This window comes from Bombina bombina, chromosome 7 (genome assembly GCF_027579735.1).
Source record: "Bombina bombina isolate aBomBom1 chromosome 7, aBomBom1.pri, whole genome shotgun sequence".
Lineage (NCBI taxonomy): Eukaryota > Metazoa > Chordata > Amphibia > Anura > Bombinatoridae > Bombina > Bombina bombina.
In genome coordinates this window covers 46,438,276-46,452,550 of record NC_069505.1, presented here as the reverse complement: position 1 = coordinate 46,452,550, position 14,275 = coordinate 46,438,276, and the positions used below count along the sequence as shown (strand labels likewise).

The window sequence follows — 14,275 nt, the reverse complement described above, 5'->3', positions numbered from 1 at the left end:
ACTAACCATAATATATATGCATATATATTACGCAGAAGATGTATATTTGTTAAAGGGGCACAAAGTAATTTTTTCTTTGCTGGGTTTTTGCTTATGTAAAACGGATGCTCCTGACCTCTAAGAAAAAAGTAACTATTTTGTTTTTATGCCTGTCAGATGTTTTACTGTCAACCAATAAAGAAGTGGCAATTTTGATCAACAACCAATGAGCAGTCAGGTTTTAATGGTTATTTGAATTTCAGGTGAGCTTCAAAATTAATTTTTAGAGTTTAAAAGGTTGGCATATGTATGGAAAGTTGATATTAAACTGTATTGTGTTAGAAAAATAGTTGTAGTATTATATTAAATAAAAATGGTAATGTCTGTTAAGTATAAATATTAAATAGTTGCATTATGATATATTGTAATATTAATTGCCAGGATATCTGTGAGTGTTATTAAATAATATATATATATATATATATATATATATATATACATACATATATTTATCTACACATATATATATGATAAGACCAAAGAATTAATTTATATATGAAGCTGTTTGTATCAGTCTTATTACTGTAAGTTGCAGTTCTCTCTGTCAGATGGTCTGGGCTGGGTAACACAACCCCCCTTTCTGTGGTCAGAGACACATTACAAGCCCGGCATGTCCCCAGTACACATGAAAGAAAGTATGTTTACTCAAACCTCCTGCTGTTCAGAGTTTCACTAGACAGGACTTCTAAAATAACAAACATTTGTCCCAAACTATAAGAGATAATGTCACATTTTGCTCACAGTCTCAGAAGAGAGGTCATTTCTAAAACATGATTGTTGTATAGTCTTTCCAGATTGAAATCTCTAAATTAATTTAGCCTAAAAAATTCATTACTTAGATCACAGGAACCCCTGTGGATAAGCAGCCGAGAGGTCTACAATTTGAGATACCTTTCCAGGATGATCAACAATTTAAATATCTATTATCGCAGTGCAAATTGGCACACGCTGAGTTCCAATACACAAACTCCAGACGTTGAAGCTCCAAATGCCCTTGGTGATATGGGGAAGTTGAAAGCATCAAAATTGAGATTTTAAAGTACAACTTATGTCAAATTTTCAGTTATGGTGTACCTCAGTATTGTATAAATGTATATTTGTGGATCTGAGAGAAATGCCTAACAGTAACATAGTAGATACATATCTGCTAAATTGAGTAAGTAGCTATATGGTCAATTTAAAATGTCCAATTTATTTCAAAATAAATAACATTCTTTTGTTTTCCAGGCATCTGATATACAGACTAGATTCCAGCTATGACTAGTAGATACTAACAAATGAATGCCTATATAATGTGTGCCCTGAATCATATCATATAACGCATACACTAAATATTAAAATAATATCCACAGATATACAATATTTATATTAATATGGGATAATAATCAAATGTAAATATAGCTATATGAAATTACATCAGACTGCCACTCACAAGGTATGTATGTGATATTAAGATGGAAATTGTAAACTGAGAAAATATTAATTAGATCCATGCTGAAAGTATTAATATCATTTTAAAGGACCAGTTAACACATTAGATTTGCATAATCAACAAATGCAAGATAACAAGACAATGCAATAACACTTAGTCTGAACTTCAAATGAGTAGTAGATTTTTTATAACAAATTTCAAAGTTATGCATATTTCCACTCCCCTTGTACCATGTGATAGCAATCAGCCAATCACAAATGCATAAACGTATAGTCTGTGAATTCTTGCACATGCTCAGTAGGATCTGGTGACTCAAAAATTGTAAATATAAAAGACTGCACATTTTTTTTAATGGAAATAAATTGGAAAGTTGTTTAAAATTACATGCTGTATCTGAATCATGAAAATTTAATTTAGCCTGAGTGTCCCTTTAAGTACCATATAAGTAGTATACTCATGTTTAGTATGAAAATACTCAGATTAAATGGTATTAAATGGTCCCATATATATTGAACATATAATTTATTAATGCTGGAAATTATAGGTGTGTTTAATGAACATATTGAGGTATATATCAATTGAGTTGTAGCAGTGTTGAAAATGAAAATGTCTTTAATTTCTAGTTGTCTGCTGCCCTCTAGTGGTTTATGCGAGGATTGCAACCAAAAGGGATTGTAGTATCAAATAACCATATGCATTCTCCAAGAACCAATGAAATGTTAAGCTTCGAAGGGCCTATCAGAGACAAGCATCCGTTTAGTGTGTATACAAAATACTCACCAATGATTAGAATAAAAAAATGTGGGATTTATTACGTGATATATTCTTTTGCACTGGAGTGAAAAAGGACACATGCTACTGAATTTTAAGTCTCTGGCTTATCTTTCTGCCTTGGTTTACAGAAAGCAAAATTTAGCAGAATTTTACCTCCAGGATTGCAAATACCTTTCTTATTAGACATTCATTGTTGCTACAGTTTAATTGAAGCTGGCACTTTAAAGAGGTACTTTGTATTTTAAATCTATGTTTCATAGCCTGGTGTAGTTTAAAAATAATTATATTGATGCTAAATAAGTTTACTGCTAGAAAAGGTTTTTGTGCTTTATATCTCTAAGTCAATCTTAGTATTGTAAAATCTCTTAGAAATTGTATATACATTTCTATAGTTGTTATAAATTAAGCATATAAGTCTGTAACCAATATTTTGATCTTGAATTAGAATTGCTGGCCAATTACAAACTTTCTTGCATATATCCAGAAGTGTTTATAATAAGCAACTCATTTGGAACTAAAGTTTAACTTATAGAGATATATTTTGGTTTGCTTTGTAAAGAATATTGTAACAGCATAGACATATAATTGGTTCATAATCTAGTTTCTACATAAATATAATTCAAGGTGTCTATAAAGATAACTAATAATAGTAATATTATTGTTAAATGTATAGATATCTCTATAGTGATATTTTGAAGTACACTACAGAGATCCCACTGAAGTGTATTGACAAAAGTCTGCTATATTAATTATAGATATCGCTGACAATAGTTTTATACTGCTATTAATTATTAATATTCATAATTACATTTTATTGGTTGGCAACTGCTGAGATAAGTACACCAACATAATAAAATATAAACAGTGAATATTATGTGCTGTGTTTTATATAGCAAAGGGATACTCCGTACTCACATGGTCTCGTCGTTCTGGAATTCCACCTTTCCAGCAAACTCCAGGTAGTCCTCTCCGGCCTTGGCGGTGCCCTCACTGGTCTTGTAAGGTATTACAACCTTTCCCCGTGCACCAGAGCCTCTCACCACTTTTGCCCTCATTGTGCCCACACTCTCACTTACTCTCATGCTGCCTGCCTCAAAACTGAAGATGCCAGCATGGTCATCATCAAATATTGTCACTGTAGCCCTTTTTCCAGCCCCTAGTCTCACTCTGCCCTGCCCCTCCCTCACCCCTCTTGCTCGTCGTGGGTTGCTCAGCTGCACGTAGAAATGCTCATCTTCCTCAAACACATCATCATCAATTATGCCCAATCGCAATTCCTTTTTGCCCTCTCCTGCTTGGAAGATAAGAGTGCCTTCAGCCAATTCATAATCTGAGCCTGCATTTGCTGTGCCATCCTCTGTTCTGTAATCCACCTGTACAGCACCTTCACCGTTCGATCTTCGGCAAACCACCCACACACTAACAGTGCCACAGTTCTCAAAACATTGGTAGTGTGTGTGCTCAAACTCCACCTCAGTCCAACCTTCGCCATCCTCCCCTCTCCCACCCCCTTCACCCTCTCTGGTCCCACCATCAGTCAAAGCTCTCCTGGCCTGGTCAGCTGCATGTTTCTTCAGCACATTGCCTGCACCAATCATCATTCTGGTAGCCTGTATTCTATAAAATGCCCTACTTTTCTGTTGTTGTACAAGTGCCTGATAATTTGCCAGTTCCATTAATTGCTCCATGTCTTTACCTGGGTAACGTTGGCGCATGTCCTTAAAAACCCTGGCCATATCTCTTCGTTCTTCCTCCTCCTCCTCTTCAACATCTGTGCAACCTGTCCCACCAGCCATCCTTACATCTCCTGCCTCCTCCTGCCCCCCTGTGTCCTCAGCACCCACCAGAACTCCACGGCTCTTTCCAGCCCTATATTTTGCTCTGCCCTCCCGTCCGCGTCCTGCATAGCGGTAAAACAAAAGACGTCTGTCTGCTATCCAGGCCTGCAAAACACACACTGGAAAAAAGAAAAAGGTGAGAAGGGCTTCCCAAATCTCAACTTCTCCAGGAGTGGACCAGGAAAGGATAAGGAAAAGCCAAACATAGGCAAAAACACTCCAAAACGCAGTAACTGCAAAAACACGAGGATGACGGATACGTCTAGTTTCTCCATCTGGTACAACTGAGACACAGAGGCCGATAATCACAAACATGTTGAAAGCAGCAGAACCCACAATAGTACTTGGCCCCATATCTCCAGCTTCAAAACCTCTTCCAACAACCTCAATAATGGAGAGTAAGATTTCAGGCGCTGAGGAACCCAATGCCATCAAGGTTAGGTTTGATACGGTCTCATTCCAGAGGCGAACGCTGGTCACTGTCACTTCTCCATTCGGCCTGCGAAAAGTTATCTTGCGTTCTTGTGAGGTGATGACCTCTATAGATGCCATAAATCGATCAGCAATGATGGACATGCCCAAGAACATGTAGACCATGGCCACAAAATAGACAATGGCACGGGCCGCCCTATCTCCAGTAGAAGGAGGGTGAGGGAGCCAAGCAGGCAGTAGGACTCCATCTACACACTCCCCATTCTGCTCATTTACAGGTCCACAAGTAGATGCATTTGGGGAGGAAGACGTAGCAAAGATAGTTGATGGAACAAGTATTAGTACCAGGACGAGAAGCATTGTAGATGAAGGAGAAATTGGAGATAAGATCACCTGGAAGACAAAAAAAGTCAGTGAATAAAAAAATGAAGAACCATAAATGCCAGAAATTTACTTAAAAGGGACAGTAAACATGAAATAATTTCATGATTCAGATAGATAGAGCATGCAAATTTTCCAATTTACTTCAATTATCAAATGTGCTTTGACCTCCTGGTATCATTTGTTGAAAAGAGTACCAAGGTAGTCTCAGGAGCAGCAATGCATTACTGGGAGCTTGCTGCTGATTGGTGACAGCACATATGCCTCTTGTCATTGGCCCACCAAATTGGTCCGCTAGCTCCCAGTAGTTAATTGATGCTTTGTCAACAAAGGATACAAAGAGAATATAGGTTTTCATGCCCATTTAAAAACACAGTAAGCTTGAGTCAGTAATAAGAAAATTAAATGTTCTATAGAATTAGAGCATAACAATTTTGTTTTAGAATGTTCCTTTAATCAAATATGTTGAAAGTGATTACACAACTTTACAAATAAAGGGAAGTCCGAAATAATAAAAAGGTGCTTAATATATAATCCAGTGTCCAAAAAATAGACATAAAAAAGACAAACACTGCACAAGTAACACACGTATCTGAAAGCAACATGAGATGCAGTAACTTAAAGGGACAGTGTACTGTATAATTGTTTTGCCCTTAATGTGTTTACAATGACTTGTTATACCAGCTGCAGAGTATAAATGTATGGAAACTTGTAGTTATATTTGTCTATAGGAAATAGCTACCTCTGCTAATTGAAGCCAAAACCCAATCAAACTGGCTATGCTTGCAGGGAGAGCAGACCTAATTATCTTATCTCCCTATATTTAAAAAAATCATCCTTATCTCTGTATACACAATAAGACTAGTACTAAGAAAGATCAATGAACAATACATCTTATTAGACACTCTACTCAACAACAGCAGTGATTTCTTCTAAAGCTTTTTGTTTACATAGCTTTTCTAAGTATAAACAGTAATTCATTGACATTTTCTGTATATCGGGGGATAAAATAGGCAAAATGATCTATTCCAAATGCAAAATAAAGCTAAATGAGCTATTTCTAAACAATTTAAGCACTCCAGCAGGTATCATTGGTAACATATAACATAATCACAGTAGATTATGCCTTTAACTGCAACGAATCAGAGGCCATATCAGCCAAGCCATAGAGCCAGATACCTGTATATGCTCTTGACATCTATAACATTCTTGACGTGCAGGAATTTTTTTTTTTTTTATAATAATTTTTTATTGTTTTAAAAGATGAGTGAACATAAGAGCATCAAAAGCATATATGTAAATATCAATAGTACATAATACAGTACTAATAGGAAATTACAATATATAGAACAGACACACATAATAAGAGACACAAGAGAGAATGCTGAATGTTAGAGTCAATTGCCTGTGGATCTCCAATCTTTCCCCCACCTCTCCAGATGGGAGTGCTAAAGGCCAGTTGCTGTGGGAAGACAGACACATTGCTAATTGTCCAGATAGATCAGCATTTTCCACATAATATAAAGGTCATATCATAACTGTTCTTACCAACATCATAACTTAACCATAGAACATTGCAAATCAGATATATTAGTCAAACCATATAGAGACTGTGCCAAGCTATCAGATATGGGGGGGGGGGGGGGGGAGAGAGAAAAAAAAAACCAAACCAAAAAAAAAAACAGAGGGTGGGGTATATGGGAGAGGGATTTTAGGAAAAAGGCAAGGGGGAATCGGATTCATTCTAGGGAAGGAAGGGGGGGGGCCTGAATAGGTAAGATTGTTCGTATAGTATTAGAAAAGAAAAACACTAAGGAACCATGAGTACCCCATAATATTTGCAGTAAGAATTACTCTGGGCTGTATGCCCAGATTTTGATCTGGAGGTCCTCTGACCCATGAATGTGGGAGACATAGGATTCCATTTTCTTAACAAAGTTTAAGATGTCAGTCACTTGCTCCCAAGAGGGTGAAACACGCTGTAGCCACATACGGGCCACAGCTAGTTTAAAGGGACATGCCACCCACATTTTTTCTTTTATGATTTAGAAAGAGAATGCAATTTTAAACATCTTTCTAATTTACTTATATTATCTAATTTGTTTTATTCTCTTGATATTCTTTGATGAAAAGCATATCTAGATATGCTCACTAGCTGCTGATTGGTTGCTGCACATAGAAGCCTCGTGTGATTGGCTCACCATGTGCATTGCTTTTTCTTCAACTAAGGATATTTAAAAAATGAAGCAAAATAAATAAAGGAAGTAAATTGTAATGTTGTTTAAATTTCTATTCTCTATCTGAATCATGAAAGAAAGATTTTGGGTTTAGTGGCCCTTTAACGGCTAAGAATAGGTAGATTCAGAACAATTTTTGAGGCAGGGTCAACTGCCTGGGCAAAATGTGAAATAGACATGTACTTGATGACATGGGTAAATGGATACCCCCTGAAGAGCAATATTGGATTGCCTTCTGCCAGAGCGGCTGAATCTGTGGACAAGACCACCAAATATGTTGAGAGGTTCCCAAGTCCTCGCATCCCCTCCAGCACTTAGGTGAGTTAACGGGCGAAATTTTAAAAAGGCGGATAGGAGTCATATGCCATTGGAGCACGACCTTGAGAAACAACTCATACAAAGTTGTACAGTGTATAGCTTTTTTGGGGAGTTGGACCGCAACCCGCCATTGTTGTGGTTCATGTGAGACCGCTAAGGAAGATTCCCAGTGCCGTATTGGGGGGATTTGTAAAAGACTGGAGGATTCATAAGTACAAGATATGAGATTGATAGGAGTCTGACAGGAGGGGACGGGGAGTCCCATCTTACCTCCCAGACAGTTTTGGTTCTCAGAGGGCCTTTATCAAAGCCCCACTATATGAGGAGGCTACGTAGTCTCCAAAACTCAAAGTGCAAAAGAGGGGGATGTGCAGGAAATTTAAACAGTAGCAGTAGTTTTAGAGTTTGGAACCACTGATGTATCACTGCATATGCTTTGCTGGGCATTACAATGTGTGATGCTGAATCCTACTGGCAATGAAGCATTTAGTTTGTCTTTATGGCTCAGCCAATACAGCCTCCGATTAGCTGTATTGCCTCTGGCTCCTAACTGAAGACCAGAAGTTATGCATTATAAGTACTTTTAATTAAAAAAGATTTTTTTTATTTTTTCCTCACGTATAAAAATCACAAATAACATAATAGAAAACAGAGCATACAGTTACAAGTTATGATCACAATCAAGTAATCACTGCAAAGGCATCAGTTTGGTATATTGAACAAAAATCGGCAATGAGTACTGTAAAGGGTGTTAGTGTCCATGTTCATGTCACTTGAACCTCAGTCGAAGTGGTACACATAATGTTCATTCTCAACAATCTATAAAGTTAGTATAAACTCAGTGATAGATAATACCTAGAAAACACAAACTTGACATCAAATTTCTGGTAAACATTCCAACCCTCGTGTTGAGCCCTTACAGTTTATACAAATACTTTAGTTACATTTGAGAAGCTATAAAAGTGTTTATGTCGAGTTGTCGTCTAGTTCTTGCTTCTAAGTACATAATCCACGGTTCCCAAAGAGAAATAAACTGCTCTTTAGTATCTAATAAGTCAGCAGCATTACTGCTCATCTGATAGTAATAATCAATTTTGTTTCTAACCAGTTGGAAAGAAGGAGTCACTGAGTCTAACTATTGTGCAAATAAGAAATACAAATTTATTTTGTGACATGAGGGCCTGAGTGGGGGTCAATTTTATGGTGGTATCAAAAATGTTACTTAGTAATTTCGACGTTTGTGACCAAATACTAGAGACATGGTGGCAATGCCACCACATGTGTGGGTATGTCCCTCGCTCGTCACAACCTCTCAAACATTTCCCCCTATCTGGATCTGTACTATGTAGTCTAGAAGGATGGAAATACCATCTGAATGCTACTTTCATATAGTTCTCTTTTAAATGGGCACAAATTGAAAATGAGGTACCCTTATATAGAATAGTGTTCCATTTCTCAAATGACCATGCAAAGTTAAAGTTGTCTTCCCATTTGTGCATAAAGGGGAGTTTGGTTGCTGTTGATGGATTATTAAAAATAGTATAGTGCTGTTTAGTGAGACAGAGTTGTTCAAGGTAAGTGTCATTCCCTTTACATGAACTTCCCATTACTTCAACTACTCTTGCCCTAAACAACTAGAAAGACTAATTGTATGAGGAATACAATAGAATTCACAGCAGAGATTGCCACAGATTGTATATCATATAAACTCCAAATAATGGATTCAGATAGATTTTATATTATATTGTTTTTTTTAAAAAGTTCCATAACATTAATACCTTATAATCTTTATTAAAGCTTTATTAAAGCGACTAGGAACCAACATTCACACAGTGGTAGCGGTTAGAAAATTAAAAACACTTAAACCCAATCATGCATATTTGTTGTGCATAGATATATAGATCAACATGGGCATACTTAGAATTGTATATAACATAAGCTAAGCCCTTACAATCCGAGGGCTAATTTAACTTTTAACTATTAGTCTAAAGTAAGCACCATGATTGACCCGCTATTAGCAAAAGAATTTTTTGTATAATTTTTGCACAAGGGTAAGCAGTTAAAAACGGCAGACAGGAGAGACAAAGCTGCTCCTGCTGGACCCCTGACGCGCGTTTCACAGAACGCTTCCTCAGAGTTTTTGGTGTGCGATAGTAGGTTAAAGGACCAGTCAATAAAGCAGATTTGCTAAATCAACAAATACATGATACAAAGACAATGCAATAGCAGTTAGTCTGAACATCAAATAAGTATTAGATTTTCTAACACATTTTAAATTCATGTAGATTTCCACTCCCCCTGTACCATGTGACAGCAATCAGCCAATCACAAATGCATATACGTATATGCTGTGAATTCTTGCACATGCTCAGTAGGAGCTGGTGACTCAAAAAGTGTAAATATAAAAAGACTGTGCACATTTTTTAATGGATGCAAATTGGAAAGTTGTTTATAATTGCATGCTCTATCTGAATCATTAAAGTTTAATTTGACCTGAGTGTCTCTTTAACACTGATAGCCTCACATTTGTCATTGATGATTTTATATCCTGATATCTCAGTGAACTTGGCAATAGTGGAGTATATTAGAGGTAGGTAGATTAGGGGCTTAGTGATAGAGAGAATGACATCAGCCACAAACAGACTAATTTTATATTCCTTGGAATTTACAGATATTCCTGCTATATCTATGTTTTGGTGTATATGTGCCGCAAGAGGCTCAATGCAAAGTGCAAAAAGCAATTGGGAAAGAAGGCATCCCTGTCTAGTCCCATTGGCAATATTTATAGACTTCGATTTATACCCAGTTATTTTGACAAAGGCTGACGGATGGGAATAGATAGAGGAGATTGCAGTTCTAAATTTACCAGTTATGCCCATTGTAACTAAAACCGCATCTAAATAGTCCCAATAGATGCGGTCAAATGCCTTCTCTGCATCCAAGGACAGAAACAGAGAAGGCAACGTATTCACCAACGCAAAGTTCTATCTATCACTTTTCTAACATTATCTGGGGCCTCTCTATTCGTTATAAATCCCACCTGGTCCGGGTGGATAAGTTTGGGCATTAATTTATTAAGTCTAGATGCTAGTATTTTGGAGAAGATTTTAATATATTGATTTATCAAGGATATCTGCCTATAATTCTTACACTGTTGCTTACTTTTGCCTGGTTTTGGGATAACTGAGATCCGGGCAATTAAAAATTCTCTAGGAATATGTCCCCCCTCCAGCATATGATTGAAGGTGCAAACTAGTGAAGGACCCAGTTCATCCTAAAACAGTTTATGAAAAACACTAGTGTATCCATCCGGACCAGGAGCTTTGTTAGATTTCAATTTTTTATCGTCTGTCTAACCTCAATAAGGGTAATTATAGCATTTAAGCTGTCCAAGTCAGTTGTGTCTAGTTTGGGTAAACTACACTTATGTAAAAAGTCTCGAGTATTGACTGCATACTTATGACTATTAGTGTTTCAGGGGAGGGCGTATAGTGATTGATAGAATGAGGCAAATGTGTCTGCAATTATCTGTGGATGGTTGGTGGTGGACCCATCAGGTTTTTGTAGTTGTGGGATTGTTGTTAGTCTCGTTAAATCTTTTAATTTATTAGGCAGCATTTTGTCAGGCTTATTGGCATAGATGAAATACTGCGTTTTGACAATTTTTAGGGATCTGGCAGCTTCTTGGGACAGTAATACATCAAGATCCGCTCTCTTGGAATTTAAAGTTTGAAGTGTTGTGGGGCTATGTGTGGAGCAGTGCTGAGTGTGTAGCTGTTTGATTTCTTCTTTAATTCTATCTATAAGAAGTTGCGCTTTTTTTGTCTTGCTACTGAATTCTCTAATCAGAATTCCACGGGTAAAAATGTTAAAAGCCCCCACACATACGAGTGATTCTCTACTGATTGGTGATTACTATCAAGGAAGTCTCTAATTTCCTCCTTCAGTGTTTGCATGAATATTTTATCCTTAAATAAGGAAGGGTTCAGTGTCCAACTTTTGTTTCTAAGAGGGTCTACTAGTCCTGATAGCTTAGTTAAGACTAAGTTGTGGTCCGACCAGGTATTGGCGACAATGTCAGAGTTAATAATCAACGGCGCTAAGATTTGGCTTACTAGGATTTGATTGATTCTGGAATAGACCTTATGTGCTGTTGAATAGAAGGTGTAGTCCCTACATTTGCCATTGTGGGCCCTCCAACTGTCAAGCAAATTGTGATCTAACAGAAAATCATACAGTATTTTTTTGGTATTCCGGGACTGAGAGGGGAGTCCAATTCTGGACCTGTCTAATTCGGGGTCTACCACTAGGTTAAAATCTCCACCGATAATTAATCTGCATTGTTTCCAATTTATCAGTAGTTTACTGATCTTAGACAAGAAAGGGGCTTGAGAATCATTTGGAGCGGATACATTCCCAATAACTACTGGGGTGTCATGAATTTTGCCTCTCAAAATTATATAGCGTCCTTGTTTATCTATAAAGGATTCTTCTTCTTGGAAGTTAAGACTATCGTCTTTTTGACAAGTGGCGTGAAATTGTTGGGAGTAGGCTTTATCACAATATTTGGGGGTTAAGGTTTGGTGAAATGCGTTTCCTGCATAAATACAATGTGTGCATTCAGGAACTTATAGGTAGTAATGGCCTTGAATCTTTTCACATTAGAGTGTAAACCTCTAACATTATGTGTAATTACATTAAGCGTCATTGCAGTAGGTGACTAGGAGTTCAGACTATTATGATAGTATGCCCAATTTTTTTTGCAAATATCAATAATACACTTCTAGGAAGCAATTAAGTTGGACCTAAGCTAATGCAACAGAATACAACCTAAGAGTGACTGATTCCGAGAACGTAACCTGTTGAGGAAATAAAAGTGAACATTGCAAACAAACAAATGTAACCTTAATACAATAAGTAAAACCAACAACATATACAACCTGAGATTCAGGTTAATTAACACATGAACAGTGGGTAACCTAACGTCGCCCATGATTGGGTGGGAAATTAGTGGACTCAGTGGGGCGGGAGGGGTTGGGTAAGGGGGTTAAAGGGAAGGGATAGGCAGTAGACACTGAGAGATTCCAAACTTAGCTCAAAAGCTAGGGGGGGGGGGGCGTGGAAACATAAACAGACCCATATACTTATCCCCCATAGGAAGAGGACTATCAACTAAAGTTATAACAGCTAGAACCCAGGAGACCCAATGTGGTGTCTTCAGGTGGGATTCTCTGGCCCCTGTCTGGGCCTGGGGCTCTTTCCATTTATGCTAACTGGTGTCCAGTCCCTTGCTATTGCTTTACGCTGAGGTTTTGGGGAAGAAGCCTCCACGGAAGTTTTTTCCAGTTGTAATTTTTCTAGGATTGCCTGCCCCTCAGAAAGGGATGAGCAGAAGTAGGATGTTCTTTCATGCATGAAGATAAGCTTAAATGGGAAACCCCACCTGCATTTAATTTGAGCCTTGATCAAAACTGAAACAACAGGTTTAAGATCTCTTCTTCTCCTGAGAGTAGTTGGTGAGAGTTCCGTGAATAATTGTAGGGTATGCCCTTCAAAGGTAACTTTAGGCAATTTACGCACTGCCTGCATGATTTGATCCTTGACGTGGAAATAGTGAAGTTTGGTTATCACATCTCTTGTGGCTGATGGGGCAGGCGGTTTGGCTAATGCCCCGTGCTCTCTATCCATGAGAAATAATGATGAATCCATCTCTGGCAGTATCTGCTGAAAGAGCTTTTTAAGTGTTTCTGACAGGTTGGTGTAGGATTCAGGGAGGTTACAGATTCTAATGGACCTATTCTCAAGGTCTTCCAAAGAATCCTCCAGCTTTTGGATCTGTTCTTGTTGCGAGTTTATGGTTGATTGGAGATTGGGTATTTTATCTGAAATATCATCCACTCTATCTTCCAAAGAAGCAGTGTAGTCTCCATTATCAGAAATGTCCTGTTTCAATTCAGAGAGGGCAGCTCTCATCTCCTCTTTGAATAGTTGTTTGATCTGCTGCAAAAGCTCACCATTTGATGAGGCCGCGGTCGACAGTGTAGAAGGGCTTTTGGTAGAGGAAGGTTGAGAATTCTGCTTTTTATAAGTTGGGACCTTGAGAGGCAGTCCTTGACAGATTGATTCCGTCCCTTCATTTTAAATAAAAGGTGGTGTATGGTTCAATGAAGCTGGATTCAGAAGTCAGGGCACTATATCACAATAATGTTGGAGTGCTTTATAAGGGGTGCAAAACAAGGGAGACCCACTGAGTCCACATCCAGAGTATGGTTTTAATGCTGCATCATCTCTTTAGATCTGGTTGTTCTTGACAGAATAATTATCTGAGGACATTAGGGCGTCAGTTCTAGGGCCTACTCGGCACGCCTCCCACGGTATCCCAGGCCCTAAGTGACATCTCAGGCCCAGGGAAGGAAGCAAACAGGTTGTCAAAAGTCTCTTAACTGTGGTATACACCCGAAGAAAAGAGGACAGGAGCGCAAGGGACTGATCTGAGTGCAGTATAATAAAAACGTAGATTTTAATGCAAAGATTACAAGAAACACACTCACACTTTTCAACCTCAAACAAATGAGGTATGTATAGGGCACAAAATAAAATGGACCAATGGTCTGGCTCACCACGAACCCCCTCCGGTGCAATGGGTTTCCCCTTCAGTCACCACATATACAGGCTGCCGCTCTCCATCAAGCCGTATACTTGTTCCCAAAGGTCCGTGGTCTCCGGTCAAACAGTCACAGTCAAAACCGTATATGCAATGTCCCAGAGTCTCTTTCAAATGTTACCGTGTCCAAAGGTCTTTTAGTAAAATCACATGTAGAATG

At 38.0% G+C, this 14,275-nt stretch overlaps 1 protein-coding gene across 1 annotated transcript in view; it reads right to left on the bottom strand.

Annotated features, from left to right (window-relative positions):
• Nucleotides 1–13,424, bottom strand: part of LOC128636203 (sodium/calcium exchanger 2-like) — a 283,465-nt gene extending 270,041 nt beyond the window's left edge. Inside the window, exons 1-2 of the mRNA XM_053689248.1 lie at nt 12,726–13,424; nt 3,161–4,908 (exon numbers count right to left, since the gene is read on the bottom strand). Of these exons, the coding sequence (XP_053545223.1) occupies nt 3,161–4,908; nt 12,726–13,424 (2,447 nt within the window). The remainder of the gene's footprint in view (nt 1–3,160; nt 4,909–12,725) is intronic.
• Nucleotides 13,425–14,275: the final 851 nt, after the last annotated feature.